Source organism: Lissotriton helveticus, chromosome 12 (assembly GCF_964261635.1).
Source record: "Lissotriton helveticus chromosome 12, aLisHel1.1, whole genome shotgun sequence".
Lineage (NCBI taxonomy): Eukaryota > Metazoa > Chordata > Amphibia > Caudata > Salamandridae > Lissotriton > Lissotriton helveticus.
In genome coordinates, this window is record NC_136073.1 from 717198999 (window position 1) to 717214391 (window position 15393).

Sequence of the window (15393 nt, forward strand, 5' to 3'; positions counted from 1 at the left end):
CGTGATTGGACTTGTAGCTGGTGTTCCCTGACTCTCCTCACCATCATGACCATGGTCAGCAATTGTTTTAAGGTGCTCCTACCACTTGACTGTGTGGTGTTTTTTCATATGAGTCACTTGGCCTACAGTACCATAATGTGTACCAGGCTTACCTTGACGAACATTCGTGTGACAAATGGTGCACACTGCAATGTGTTCCCCCTCTTTGCCAACCTTAATAAACTCCCAAACTGGAGAGGAGTAATTTTTACAATGCCACTGCCAAAGCCTGAATAAGAACTAGAGGTAGGTGGGTATGTCATTGATTGTCTCTTTGCTTATCCTGAGGTAGGGGTTGGTGAAGGTCTCAGCTGGGGCTTAGCAGATATGGGAGCTGGTGGCGGTGCTACCTGTGCCACATCCCTCAGAGCTGATTGAATAGCAATGTCAGACTCCTCTGGGTCACCTTCCACCATGACTGCCTCATCATCGCCTTCCATAAGTCTAAGTCTTTGAGGAACTTTTCTTTTCCCTTGCCTCTCTCCTGCTGTCTCCTGGACTCTGCCGGGGGGCCAGTCCATATCCCTATCATCATCGTCAGAAGTGGTGCTTAGAGAAAGTGATGGAGTAGTTCCCTTCCTTTTCCTTGCTGGATATCTGGGAGACAATTATTCTAAAAGAGGTGGTTCTTGCTCGGAAGAAAGCTCAACCTTCTGTTCTGCTCCAACTACAGCTGCTGTCCACTTTGATCTGTTTCCTGAAACAAGTGTGTACTAAATTGTGAAAGGAACAAATCCAATTCATTATCAATATTCGCCAGCCTCGACATAATTGCAGTGGCTGCCTCACTGACACACATGGTCCTGAACTTAGGTTGGGGTGGTGCTGCTGATGTAAGAGTGCTGCTCTCAGCTTGCTCGCCAGAGACCGGTGCGGAAGGCAGAAGTTTGCTGGAAAAGGTTCTGGTTGGCACGAAAGTGGTGGAAATCTGCTTCTTCTCCTCACTACTGGCCCTTTATCTAGGCAGCACCTTTCTTTAGGGCCATCCTCAAGCTGTCAGTTGGCAGTGGCACTTAGCTTCACAAGCTGAAGAAATGTCTGTATTGCGTAGTCAGTCACGCATCATGTCATGCACAGGCCTTCTGTCTGGCAGTACTGTGGGTGATGTCTCTTCTCTTGTGCACCTAAAAGCATACAAGCAAGAAGAACATCAGTGAAACATGGCATTGTTGAAGTTCAATTAGTAGTAGAAGCAAATAATAACAGTTAGTGTGGTTACTTAAGTTATTGTAAATAATTTTCAGTATAGTGTATCCTTTCTTAAAACCACACCAACATAAACTTACATGATGTACACTCAGGAAGAATAAGAACAAGCGCAAACAACAACATACAGATGTAACCCCACTCTGTAAACCCACTCTGCAAGCCTTCAGGATCCCACTCTGCAAGCCTTCAGGAAGAGCCTCAAGACCTGGCTCTTCGGGTGAAACCAAGCTGCAAGACCCCCCCCCCCCCAGCGCCTTGAGTGCCTTGCGGGTGAGTAGTGTGCTTCACTTTCAATTCAATTCAATTCAAATGTCTTTATTTGGTTATAATACAAAAAACCATAAAAGCACAATAAAATTAATTCAATTCTTTGCTACTTAAATACTTAATGGTAGTAAGTAACAATCATAAAATTGCAATATAATCAATAAAAGGAGGAGGTCTCAGTGGCATTTGAATTCATATTCACAATTTACAATAGTAATGATTTCCGTAAATTAAAAACATTTTTTTAAACACAATAACTGATGCAATAACATATTAATTCTCTAGGTATTGTATTGCTAAAAATGCGAGTCGCCACTGTTTCAGCTCCAATTTCTTTAGGACGGGGATGATCTATCTCCTTCTTGGTGTATCATAATACCTACAGAATAGCAAAATGTGAAAAGTAGATTGTACAGAGATGTCATCACATGGGCACTTACACAAAACTCCTGCCCAATCGTTTACCATGGGAAAACTTAATAATCTATGTAAAATATTTACCCTAAAACGTGTCAACAGAAGACAATCAAAATCCCCAACTATTAATAATAAGTATAGCTGTATCGTTTGGGGACAACAGAGTTAACTGGTGGGCTTGTACCGTTGGTTTCCTCAATTCAGTAGTCGCTCTACATTCGCCCAAAAGACTCATACAACTGTCCTTCAGGGATTTTCTTGAGACACTGCACATTAAATGCGGCTCAGTGAAATATTCCAGATGTTCAAACTTTAAAAGGAATGTTTTCACATATTCTAGACATCTCATTTTTTCACACATCCATACCCAGCGCATTTGTTAACATATCCTGATTAAAACCAGTTTCATCCGATGTCCACATTTTATGTTAAAGGAGGACGGTTGAATCTTAATCATGTCCTCCAAATATGGCATACCCAATTCCTGGTGGCAGATGTAGTTTGAGTTACTATCGGGAAGGGAAAGAAGAAATTTCAAAAATGTTTTTTTAGTGATTTGCAATGTGTGTACCTCTGCGTAGCCCCATTCTCCCACTCCATAGGTTGCTATTACCACACATTTGGCCCTATAGATGTGTAATAATTCCCCCGCAGGGCGTCTGCCTAGTTTACGGCTAAAGTTTGATAATGCCATTAGTGACTTAAAAAACAGTGGGCGTCTAATCTTCACTGCCTCTGACCAAGAACCAGACCCGTCAAATACAATTCCTAAATAAGAAAATGTGTGCTTCACAAATCCCTGATTGATTGATTGACTGTTTCCTTTATGTGTATCAATTTGGCATGTGGCACTCAGGGAGGTGCAGGTAACAATGGAATAATCCTTAGACAAATGAATACTGTTGTGCATCCGTAGAAGACATGGGGTTGATGCCAGATGTTAGGAAAATGGCAAAAAAAGAAATAGAAAAAATAAATGACTTTTTTTAAGATAAATTAGAAAAAAACCTCAAATAAAAAATCGATTTTTCTTAATAAATAAGTGAAATTATCCTCAAGCAACCAATTTATTAAACTGCTATCTCAAACATCCATGCAAGCCTATAGCAAAGGGGCACACTAGCTGGACGCACAAAACAGCTGCCAGTCAGTGCCACATGGTCAACAACAAAAACAAGCAAGCAAGCAGGCATGGGGAGCAAAGAAGACATGTCGGCCAATGGCAAAAGGCCACTGGCTGGCTACACAAAATGTCCGCTAGCCACATGGTCACAACAAAAAAACAAGCAAGAAGGCATGGGGAACATAAATAGACATGCAGGTCTATGGCAAAAGCACACTTGCTGACTACACAAAATGGCCACTGGCCACTTGGTCAATCAGCAAGCAAGGAGGCAAGGCACCAACAAAGAACACATGTAGGCCTATGGCAAAATCACACTGGCTGGCTACACAAAATAGCCTCCAGCCACATGGCCACAACAACAATAAAGAAGGCATGGGGAACAAAGAAGACTATAGCAAAAGCACACTGGCTGGCTACACAAAATGGCCACCGACCACATGGTCAAACAGCACGCAAGGAGGCATTGCCACAACAAAGACATGCAGGCCTATTTGCAAAAGCATACTGGCTGGCTACACAAAATGGGCACCGACCATATGGTCAGACAGCAAGCAAGGAGGCATGGCCACAACAAAGAAGACCTGCAGGCCTATGGCAAAAGCACACAGGCTGGCTATACAAAATGACCACCAGCCACATGGTCACAACAAACAAGAAGTTATGGCAAACAAAGAACACATGCATACCCCTATGACAAATTATACTAGCTGCCTATACAAATTAGCCACCAACCACATGATCAAACAGCAAGCAAGGAGGCATGGCAACAAAGAACACATGCAGGCCTAGGGGCACTGACTGTACAAAAGGGCCCCTGGCCATGTGACATGGCGAAAAAAGACTAATTTTGACCTATGGCCATGGTGACCTATGGTGACACGACCTGGTCAGAGTCGGTCACTCCTCCTGCCCCATCTCTGCCGCTGCCTCCGCTACCTTTGATAAGTATTGCCCAGTATTGACCATCGTCCTCCTGTAATTATTGTGCCCGCATTATTGTGCCAGTCATTGTTTGAGCTGATATTAATTGTGCCTGCATTAGTAATTATTTTGTGCCTCATCGTCCTCCGTGCCCCTCGAGTGATTGTGCCTGTGCCCCTGTGATTATTGTGCGTCATCGTCCTCCGTGCCCCTGTTAGCATTGTGCATACTTTTGTTTTGGACTTGTCCTCCTGCCCCACCCCTGCTCCCTCCAGCTTCACCGCTACCCGTCCCCACTCGCCACCCCGTTCCCGCCTCCCAGCTGCTCCTCCCTTGCTCCGCCCCCCCTCCACTCTCCATTTATGACAGATGCACTTGCGCGCAGCGGGCGCGCCCTATGCGCGCCAAAGGCGCGCCAATGGTAAGCCCGTCTACGCCAGTCGGCGCCTGGACCGCGCCCAGCGCCATGCCCCCTGGCCCCCGCCAAAACCAACCCACCCGCTTATCATACGACACCGCATCCCTCACTGCACTCAACACTGGCCGACTCCCCGACTGCTATCGAGCAGCCCCAGGACGCACCCATGGACCCTTCACCTGCCAATCCTGCAAGTTCTGCTGCATCAGGACCCACACTACAGCCAATAACACCAAACTGAGCTCAAACAACAACCACCTGAAATGCATCCTGCTCAACACCCGCTCGATCCACAAACACGCCATTGAACTATGGAACCTACTCGACACCACAACTCCGGACGTCGCCATCCTTACGGAAACCTGGATGAACGCCTCATCAGCACCCGACGTCGCCATAGCCATCCCGGAAGGATACAAAATCATTCGAAGAGACCGCACCAACAAAACAGGAGGAGGCATTGCCATCGTTCACAAGAACACCATTCGCATCACGACCAGCCCCGACGACACCCTCACAGCCGCCGAACACCTTCACTTCCAGATACATACCGATCCCAAGACCACACTCAGAGGCACCCTTATCTACAGACCCCCAGGACCCCGCGCACAATTCAGTGAAGACATCGCTGACTTCATCAGCCCACACGCCCTCCCCTCCAATGACTTCATTCTCCTTGGGGACCTCAACTTCCACCTGGAGAACAACAACGACAACAACACCTCCACCCTGCTGGACAACCTCGCCAATCTCGGACTCAAACAACTAGTGAACACCCCCACCCACTATGCCGGACACACACTTGATCCAATGTTCTCCTCCAGCAAGCACATTTCCTTCAATCACGCCACAGGTCTCCACTGGACAGACCACAGCTGCGTCCACTTCAACTTCAGAAAGAACACGACCCACCACCACCCGAAACAAGTTCCTTGCAGAAGCTGGAACAAAATCACCACCGACCAGCTCACCACATCTCTGAACCAAAACCCTCCCGCCAGACCAACGGACCCTAATCAAGCAGCCATCAATCTCGCACAATGGATCACCCATAGCGCTGACAAACTAGCACCCTTGAAAAACCCTCCCTACAAGCCAGGAGGCAAAAAAAAAGCATCTTGGTTCAACGACGACCTCAAGGACTCTAAAAAGAACTGCCGCACCCTCGAGAAAGCCTGGAGAAGAAACCCAACGACAGACAACATGACCGCCCTCAAGGACGCCACCCGCAAACACCACCAGCTGATCCGCACCACCAATAAATCAGCATTCAAGGATCGACTAGGCAACAATGCCAACAACAGCAAGGAACTCTTCAGCATTGTCAAAGAGCTCACCAATCCCAACGCCGGCAACAACGACATCACTCCCTCGCAAGACCTCTGCGACTCTCTAGCCTCGTTCTTCCACAGCAAGATCGCAGACATTCATAACAGCTTCGGTGACCAGTCCACTCCCCTCACCACTGAACCGAAGCCCCCCACCACCACCTTCCGCGCATGGTCCCCGATCAGCACAGAAGACACCATCCGCTTGATGAATTCCATCCACTCCGGATCGCCAACCGACCCTTCCCTCATCACATCTTCAACAAGGCCGACTCCATCATTGCCCCCCAACTACGGTACATCATCAATTGCTCCTTCAACACCGCTACTTTCCCGGAGAGCTGGAAACATGCCGAACTCAGTGCCCTCCTAAAAAAACCTACAGCAGACCCCACTGAGCTTAAGAACTACCGCCCCATCTCGCTCCTCCCATTCTCCGCCAAAGTCATAGAAAAGACCGTCAACAGTCAGCTCACCGCCTTCCTCGAGTCCAACAATTCCCTCGACCCCTCACAGTCCGGTTTCCGAGCCAATCACAGCACCGAGACCGCCCTCATCGCAGCCACAGACGACATCCGGGCACTGCTCGACAACGGGGAAACAGTAGCCCTCATCCTCCTGGACCTCTCCGCAGCGTTCGATACGGTCTGCCACCGCACCCTAGTACAACGCCTCAGGAACGTCGGGATACAAGATAAGGCCTTGGATTGGATCATCTCGGTCCTCACCGGAAGAACCCAGAGAGTCCGCCTCCCCCTTTCAGATCAGAGGCCACCGAAGTCATATGCGGCGTACCACAAGGATCATCGCTCAGCCCCACCCTCTTCAATGTCTACATGAGTCCCCTCGCATCCATCGCACGCCATCACAACCTCAACATCATCTCCTACGCAGACAACACCCAACTAATCCTCTCCCTCACCAAGGACCCAACCACCGCTAATACCAACCTTCACGAAGGGATGAAAGACGTAGCCGAGTGGATGAAGAACAGCCGTCTAAAACTGAACTCAGACAAGACGGAAGTCCTCATCCTAGGATCATCCCCCTCCGCCTGGGACGACTCATGGTGGCCCCCGGCCCTGGGCAGCGCACTCAAACCAACGGACCATGCTCGCAACCTGGGATGCATCCTAGACTCCTCCCTCTCGATGACCAGACAAGTCAACGCCGTCTCATCATCATGTTTTAACATCCTACGCATGCTCCGAAAGATCTTCCGATGGATCCCCACCGAAACAAGGAAGACGGTCACCCAAGCACTCGTCACCAGCCGACTGGACTACGGAAACACCCTCTACGCCGGAACCAAAGCCAAACTACAGAAAAGACTTCAACGTATTCAGAACGCCTCCGCTAGACTCATCCTAGACATTCCTCGCCACAACCACATATCCGGTCACCTGATAGACCTACACTGGCTCCCCGTCAACAAGAGAATCACATTCAGTCTCCTCATCCACGCACACAAGGCCCTCCACGACCAAGGACCCAGATACCTCAACACTCGCCTATCCTTCTACACCCCCACTCGCCAACTACGATCGTCCAACCAAGCCCTCGCCGCGATTCCACACATACGAAAAGCCACCATGGGAGGAAGGTCCTTCTCCTACTTGGCGGCCAAGACCTGGAACTCCCTCCCCACCCACCTCCATCTTACACAGAACCACCTCTCATTCAGAAAGCAACTCAAGACCTGGCTGTTCGATCAATAGCTAACCCCTCTCCCTCAAGCGCCTTGAGACCCTCTGGGTGAGTAGCGCGCTATATAAATTTTTTCTTTGACTTCACTTGACTATGGCAAACACACTCACACACTGGCCAGACAAAGGAGGTATGAATTGATAACACAGAAGAAAGAACATTAATTCAACAATGGCAAAAACGAAAATGAAATGGGCTAGAAAATTTTAAAACAACATATATCCACCAAAGACATCAAATATAATTACCCCACCTAAACAATTGTTCAATTCTACAGACACAACAGACTATTGTTGCATTCAGTCATGGCTAGTAATGGACCTACTGGCTGAAAGGCCCATTGGCAGACTAGACCACATAGTGAATTAAATGAATAATGCAAACTTATTAAAAATTATAGAGAAAATGTACTGAACTGTGCAACCTTTTTCCTTTACAAAAGAAGAAAAACTGCATGCAAAAAATAGGCCCCTACTGAAACTGCAGGCTACCAACCAGAATACATTTAAGAAATCAAATAACAGTTTTTCAACTTACTTGTGAAATCTCAAATACAAAGTCCTTAAATCCAATGGCATATATGCAGCAGACAAGGAGAGTGATTGTTCCAACCCGAAATTCAAATTAAAAGTGATCAAGAGAGGGACTAAGCACTGGGATGAGCCTGCTGTACAGGAACAGAAAGTGGAGTCTCTGGGGGACTTCCTTCCTGTTGAAAAAAAGTTTTTAAAAATGGCTTCTCCCACAAAAAAACTAACTCCAACATGCAGTTGTAAACCTCTCAGTTGCATCTCAAGCACAAAAGCTGCTTGAGTGCTCCATGTGCAATTGCGATCGGCACTTAGTTTGGCGCCTTTACAGCCGGAAGCCGTGCGAATAAGCGCAAAGTCTTGCAGAAGATCGCTAGTGGTGTGAGAAGTCTAGCACATGCTCGAATGTTGCCTGAGAGTATCTTGGCACCCACGAGTGAGTGCCAACAGAATTTGAGCGTGCAAACAGAAAAACAATCTCTGCTTCATGCCTGAAAGGTCTCATGAGCGGAGCAGAAGTTACCGCCTGGGCCTAATACTAACTCTCTTTTTGTGGTAGTGTGGGTGAGCAGTTATGCTTCTCTGGGGGTAGTGTTAAGCATTTGTTGTACTCACAGAGGCAATAAATGAGACACACACATATTGTTCTATTTTGTAGATTTTATACTGAGCCTAGAAAAGTTTGGATAATTCCAATCCTAAAAATGCTGGGTTTACATACTTGCCGCCCTGCTTTCCTAGCCCTCCAGTTTCTGGAAGATGAGTTATACACAAAAAATGTTGCCTGTTTCCTTAAATTTTGTGTTAGGCATAGAGCAAATCTTGGCTAAAGTTTATTCGGGCCTTTTATTTCCCTAATGAATTTAGTTACACCCCAAGAAAATTGATCAACTGGAAATTTTATTGTATCATATATTGTTTTTACATTTTTTATCGTGAAACTTTATATTTATATTGTTATCCTTGTATTTCTATGAACTTTTATGGTTTTCTTTGAATCTGGAAACCGAATAAAGGATTTTGAATTGAATTGAATTGAAACACACACTCAAGAAAAAATCCAAGAGCAATTTGTAAAAGTAACACCATGCATCTTGAGGGCCTTGCGGTCAGGAGCAGGTAAATTGGAGGGGTGATCTCGGAACAGTTGAGTCACTCAGGAAGTGGGTCTCGGGTGTCTCAATGTCCCTTGAGGGGGGCTTGCTTCTGGTGTTTCGGTAGTCCAGTGTGTACTCTTCTTTTTGGTGTTTACTGTAGGGGTTCGGTAACCCGGGTACACCTTGGCTCTGGTACGTCCTGGTGCCGCGAAACATGACGGGGAGGCAGATTTTACCCTCCGAGGCTGTTATCCCTCTACTTGTTTTGATGCTGTGCCGAGGTCGTTGGGGAGCCGCACGTTGACACACAGGTATTCATGGGAATGGTGCCTGCGGTGTTCAGGGAAGTGATACCTTCACTTCAAGTGAGCTTCATGGCAATTTCTTGAAGGGTGGAGGTGATCCAGGGTTCTTGAAGTCCTTTCAGGTTTCAGGATGATACAGCAGCAGTGATCGTTGAGTGGTTGGATAAGCAGGCAGGCTTTGTCACCTTTTTCTTCTGCAGCAGGACTTGAGTTCTTGAGCAGCAGGTCTTCTTTGTCCTGGTCTTCTCTTGTCCATCGAATCTGATGTTCAGTTCTTGGGTGTCACCTAAATACTGAATGTAGGGGTGTTACAAGGGAAGATAGTTAGTAGCCAATGGGCTACTTATCTTTTTGGTGTCTACACCCTCTAGTGACTGCTTCCAGTGGGAAGAGGCACTACCCTAGCCCTGATTGGAGGTTTCTCCACCATTCCAAGATGGTGGAATTTCAGAAGAGTGGTTCACTTTACCTTCCCTACCCATGGGTTGATGTAGGTTAAGTGGGCACCCTCCTCGTCATCTTTCCAATTCCCCAGCCTTTCCTCCCACCAGAAATGGAGCAGGAAAGAGGGCTTGGTCTCCCCCACTCTCTGGAGGTTTCTGAGTTGGATTTCAAAGGCAGAATTACCTTTGAAACTTCCTGCCAAGGAATAACATACTTTACTGGAGGAGGTGTGAAGCACCTCTGCCCAGAGCAGGCTTTTTCTCTGTCCTCTGAGAGTGCGAGCTCTCACCCCTTCCTGCCAAGGAATGCCATACTTTCCTGGAGGAGGTGTGAAGCACCTCTACCCAGAGCAGGCTTTTTCCTCTGTCCTCTGAGAGTGCGGGCTGTCACCCCATGAGGTCAGAAACATGTCTGGTAGTGGCAGGCTGGTGAAAACAAGTCAGGAACTACACCACTGCTTGGTAGGTTTTCAGGGGACCCTTTAAAGGGGTCTTCTGTGTCAATTTATTAATAAATCCATAACCGGCATCAGTGCAGATTTATTAAGACAGGATGTTTGGTACCAAACATCTCAGAAATCAGTTAAGCCATCATGGAGCTAGGAAACTCGTGTTGACAATTATCCAGCCCATGTACTCTTCAGGGCTTCCCTGTGCACTTATAACATTCCAGAATGGACTGAATATTTTAGGGGCATAACTGCTCATGCTGATATGCCCACACATACGATATAGTGCACCCTGCCTTACGGCTAAAGACCGGCAGTAGAGGTTGGTTACCTATATCCAGCAGTGTATGGGAGGGAAGGCAGACAGGGCTTTATGCCTTGTCGACTTTTCGGATATCTCTGTGGCAAGAAATGCAGCCTGTAATGGCAGAGTGTATAGCCTTGGTGAGGGGCGCAGCCCCAGAGGACCCTCCTCAATACCCATGACCTGTGAACCAGGGGATAGTGACTTACAGGGGCCACTGAAGTTATGCCAATTGTAGTCGAGTTTTGGGGAAGGAGATTTGGCATTGGGGAACTGGTTAGCAGGGGCCTAGTGCACTTACAGTTCAAAATGCATCAGACATCCTGCAAAAAGTGGAGGCTAACCATGTCAAAAGAGGCACAATCCTAGAAGGCGGGATCCTTTTTCAGCGAAGTGCAACAACTTCCACTGCATCTCAACAGTCCTCAGTAGTGAATCAAGGGTAGTTCCCTTGCAGTGCGGGTCCAACCTGCAGATCGTAGCCTCAGTCTTTACTTCGGGTGTCGGCCCAAATCCTCAGGCAACGTAGGTACTGGCAGCCCCTCCTTGCGCAATTAAGTGAAGCAGGAAACTCAGCGAAGAAACTGTACATTATTCTCAAATCTTTTACATCTCCTACGGCTTGTACAAATCCTATCCCTGCCTCTCAGACCTTATGTGACAATATCTCTAATTTCTTTGATGATAAGATTGAAAAATCTATGACGCTTTCCCTAGTGTGGTGAGTGTTGTTGATAATCTCATTCTGCCTCGTACAGTGTCTAGCGAGAATGACGTGCCGGCTCCTCGATTCCCTCCCTTGCAGGTCTCTAAAGTAGAAGAGTTGCTGAAAGCAGCGAAATTAGGATCCCCTACTGACATCATGGCAGCCAAATTGTTTGCCTTATTGGCTCGGCATCTTGCTTCCTCTATCGGTTCATTATTCAACTACTTGCTGAGTGAGGGAAAAATGCCTAGGGCTTGGAAATCTGTGCAAATCCTTCCGATTATCAAGAAAACGAAATTAGCACCCACCGAGTTATCTAACTATCGTTCTATCTGGCTCCTTCTCCTCATGAGCAAAATCTTGGAGGGATATGTCAACTCACACGTCATGGACTTTATGGAAGCTCCGACATGTCTGAAACTCACACAATCTGGTTTCAGACTGAAACATTCTACCAAAACTACCCTGCTTGATGTTACAGACTTCATGAAACTTTCACTGGATAAGGATAAGGCAGTGTCTTTAGTGCTGTTGGATTTGTCCGCAGCCTTTGACTCTGTAGCTCATCACAGACTATTGCAAAGGCTGACTGAAATTGGCAAAGAAGGGTCTGCCTTTCAGTGGTTTTCCAGCTTTCTGGCACCAAAACTGTGAAACTGGGTATTTTCCACTCTGGAGCCAAATTTCTAAATAAGGGGGTTTCTCAGGGCCCATGCCTCAGTCCCACGTTATTTAATATATACATGCCCCCCTTGCAAAGATCATTAGAGAACACGGCTTTGTCCCTTTTTCATATGCGGACGACATGCAACTCCTGTTTTCGTTTGATAATAACTCTGACGCAAGTAAACAGCTTTTTAGGGCTCTCTGAGCTAGCGCATGTGCTGCTCTGTGAGAAATTTAGTGAGTGGCTTTTGAAAGTGCTACCCACAGGCTTTTGCTGGCCTCCAGCTAGCGTTCATGATGGCGTGCACGTGCACAGCTGCCATCTAGGCTTCTGTAATGGCTCCTTTGCTCGCACTACCCCCTCCCTTCTCCCCCTCCCTCCTGGTCAGCTTCATTCATGCTTCTCTGTTTGCACTACCAGGGCCAGACTGGTAAGTCCAGGCACCAGGCAATCTCCCGGTAGGCTGGATGGGGTGGGGGCCGGTTTTGTGCCAGGGGGCCGGTTTGCAATTGGACCCTGGCCCTGGTGACGGTCACGACCCGAGATAGTTTAGTAGCAGCTAAATCTGCTGCATAAATAATGCAATGTGCTTACGCTGGCAGTATTCCATATATAATTTAATAAATAAATGTGCCTGCTGCTGCTCAGGCAGATCCATGGCGCGCTCAGCGCGCAGATGTCTCCTCTGCCCTGCCCCCGCGTCTGCGCGCGGCCGGAAAGCAGAGGTGTAGTTCACCCCTTAGGGTGGGGTCTGGATTTTAAGATCATGCACATTGGGGCCGGGCTCGAGCTTGTGATCACAGAGGCAGAGACGAGTTGACAGAGAAAAAGAGCGAGGCACAAAATGTCATTATTTCTAGCCCCCTGTCCGCAGGTGAGTCTAGTCAGGACCGTCCAGTCCAGTCGTTTAAGTTGCAATGCATGCTGTGAGTGTCAGGTCTGCATGCTGTTGTAATCTGGATTCATCATGGGGCAAGGCACTGTCTGGGCTTGGGTGCTTGGCTGGATTCGAATTCGAAATTAAAAGCAAAAGCAAAAGGCCTGGTTAGGGCTGTGATCGAGACGGGCAGGGCATGGGCAGGGCTGCTTCTCACACTCTTTCCACTCCTTTCGTTGATTTGCTTCCCTGTGAAATGGATCCAAAAAATGAAAGATACTTTGCTGGAAATGTCCTATTTTTCTGACATTTTCATTCCAGTGCAGCATCCATTTCTATTTAGAACGTGAAAATGGTTATGATTCACCCACTTAATTAATTGTTTTCGTATTGGAACACACTTCCAGAAAAGAGAAAATAAGTATTTTTTTAGATAATATTTAGTAGTCACTAGTCGTTCGAGCAAAGATCCATTCAAAGGAATTTGTAATTGGGGCAAGCAGGCCCCTCATGTCTGAGCTCCCTCTATCTTTTATTATTCTATTTTACGATCTATATCTTTGCCCTCCCGCCCACTCTGGTGTGGGCTGCTATGTACAATGTTGTTATATAGCTGGTATTATATAACCCATCATGAGGATATTTGTAGGTTGCAGGCCTTTATTTCTTTCCTGTTTTTCTTATAGATTAGTGCTCGTTGTTATTTATTTTTATAAAAATCATTCAAAAGACAAAATTCGCTGGGTGGGACATATGGCTAAGCTCAGGGCTGGACTGGGAACTGGGAATCTATTGATTTATGGGGGGGCATGCTGGCACTGTAGTGTCTGGGCAGTAGGCCTGCCTTGGGCCTGGGGCTGGGGCGCGACTCTTGAACGGGCTGGGGCTGGCCAGAAATTTTAAAACCAAAAGGGGCCTAAGGAAGGAAGGGGCAAGGGGGATTCTAGGCCCCAGCCAGGTTTCGCAGCACAGTGGCACCACAATGGCTTTTGTTTGTTGTTGCTTTCTTAATTTGAATATGAGCAACAGGGAGCGAGGTGGTGGCTGGCCTCAGGCCTGGCACTGCAGCCAGCACGCATTTAAGATTATCGCCTACTACCCAACACTGAAAGCCGCAGGACTGAGTGACTGTGCAGCCCTGATTGACAGTCTAGTTCACGGTGTGGTTTGCATCCCCTGTCTCTTTCCCTCCTTTCTTTTATTTGCTCCCCATGTGAAATGGATCCAAAAAAGAAAAACACTTTTGCTTGCAATGTCATATTTTTCTGGTATTTTAATTCAAAGGTGCAGCATCAGGAATAAAAGGTTAAAAATATGATAAAATAACTAAATAAAGTAAGGCAGAGTGGTAGCAAATTGGCCAGATTGATTTTATGTACACCCAAACCCATTAGCGTCACTTTTACAGAGTTTGCCTGTGAAGCACTATTTTTGTTTTCTTGTCTTTGTTTTCCCTGGGTTTGCAACTATTGCACCAATCCTGGAGGTACTGCAATGTGTGGATTGGAAAACAAAATGTGTACTGCGGCTCTGCGTCCAGGGATGTGGTCTTTTTTTACCATGCTGCTTACATTTTGTAAAGATAGAAGCATGGACAATAAAATGGGTCCATTCGGGGCCCTGTAGTCATGTCCTCAACTTTGTAGGCAATAGCACTCACTGATTTCTGAATAGTGAGTGTAAAAGCGCTAAGCTAACCATGTTGTTCCTGCTTACATTTCACATGGTTTGCTAATTTTGCATTCCCTATGAGTGTTTGCTTTTTAGGATGTTGTTACTTTTGTTTTGTAGGCCACATATTGCTCTTGTTGTCTAGTGAGTCATTTAAATTGAGCTGTATCTAGGTGTTTATAGCTGGCAACAATTGGGTTCTAATTGAAGGCAGTGTGAGTTTTTCTCAGTGTGACATTATGGTGTTCAGTGAGGGAGAGGATGTGGCACTATGGCCAGAGCTGCTGAATTTGGAACTGGGGAACCAGGTTCAGCCTTAATAACCAGTAAATCAGACCACTCTCCTGAGAGAGCACAATCCTATGCTAGACCTTAGAAGGCTTCGCAAGACCTTAGAAGCCCTGGTGTGTTAGCACCAGCAGGTGGACCCTAGCAGTGGCAAGTGAGGTTTAACCTTCAAGGCTTGTCCACCACAATCCATACTGAAGTTCACCTCAGTCTTGCGGGCAGGTCTATGAAGCAGCACACCCTAGAACAACGGTGACTCTGTCACTGAGGTCACAGGACCCTTGAGGGGGGGGGGCAGTGCAACTGGTGTAACCGCACCGAGTGCTTACTTTGGGTGGAGGCATTATGCCTCCTTCCTGGCCTCCAGCAATTTTCAGCATCAATAAAAATATCACGATGACTCTGGTGTTTAATGTTCTTCCTCAAGAGAGATCCGAATTTCGTCTAGTGGAAGTTTTGACTCATGGAAAGGTAGCTCAGAGGGTCAATGTGCCTGCTGCAAAGAACATGTACCATGTAGATCACAAAGTGCACATATTGTAAATTGGTCAGTGGGCTACTGCTTTTGTCAGAGAGACCCTATTGTTACTTGCAGTTAATAAGATAAAATTCTAACATAGAACA

The 15393-nt window shown here is 46.9% G+C and overlaps 1 protein-coding gene across 1 annotated transcript in view; it reads right to left on the reverse strand.

The window, feature by feature from the left end:
* Window positions 1–616: 616 nt before the first annotated feature.
* The window catches only part of LOC144798354 (uncharacterized), a 90355-nt gene continuing 75578 nt past the window's right edge, over window positions 617–15393 (reverse strand). Inside the window, exon 4 of the mRNA XM_078669189.1 lies at window positions 617–1163. Coding sequence (XP_078525315.1) covers window positions 1102–1163 — 62 coding nt within the window. The 3' untranslated portion in view covers window positions 617–1101. The remainder of the gene's footprint in view (window positions 1164–15393) is intronic.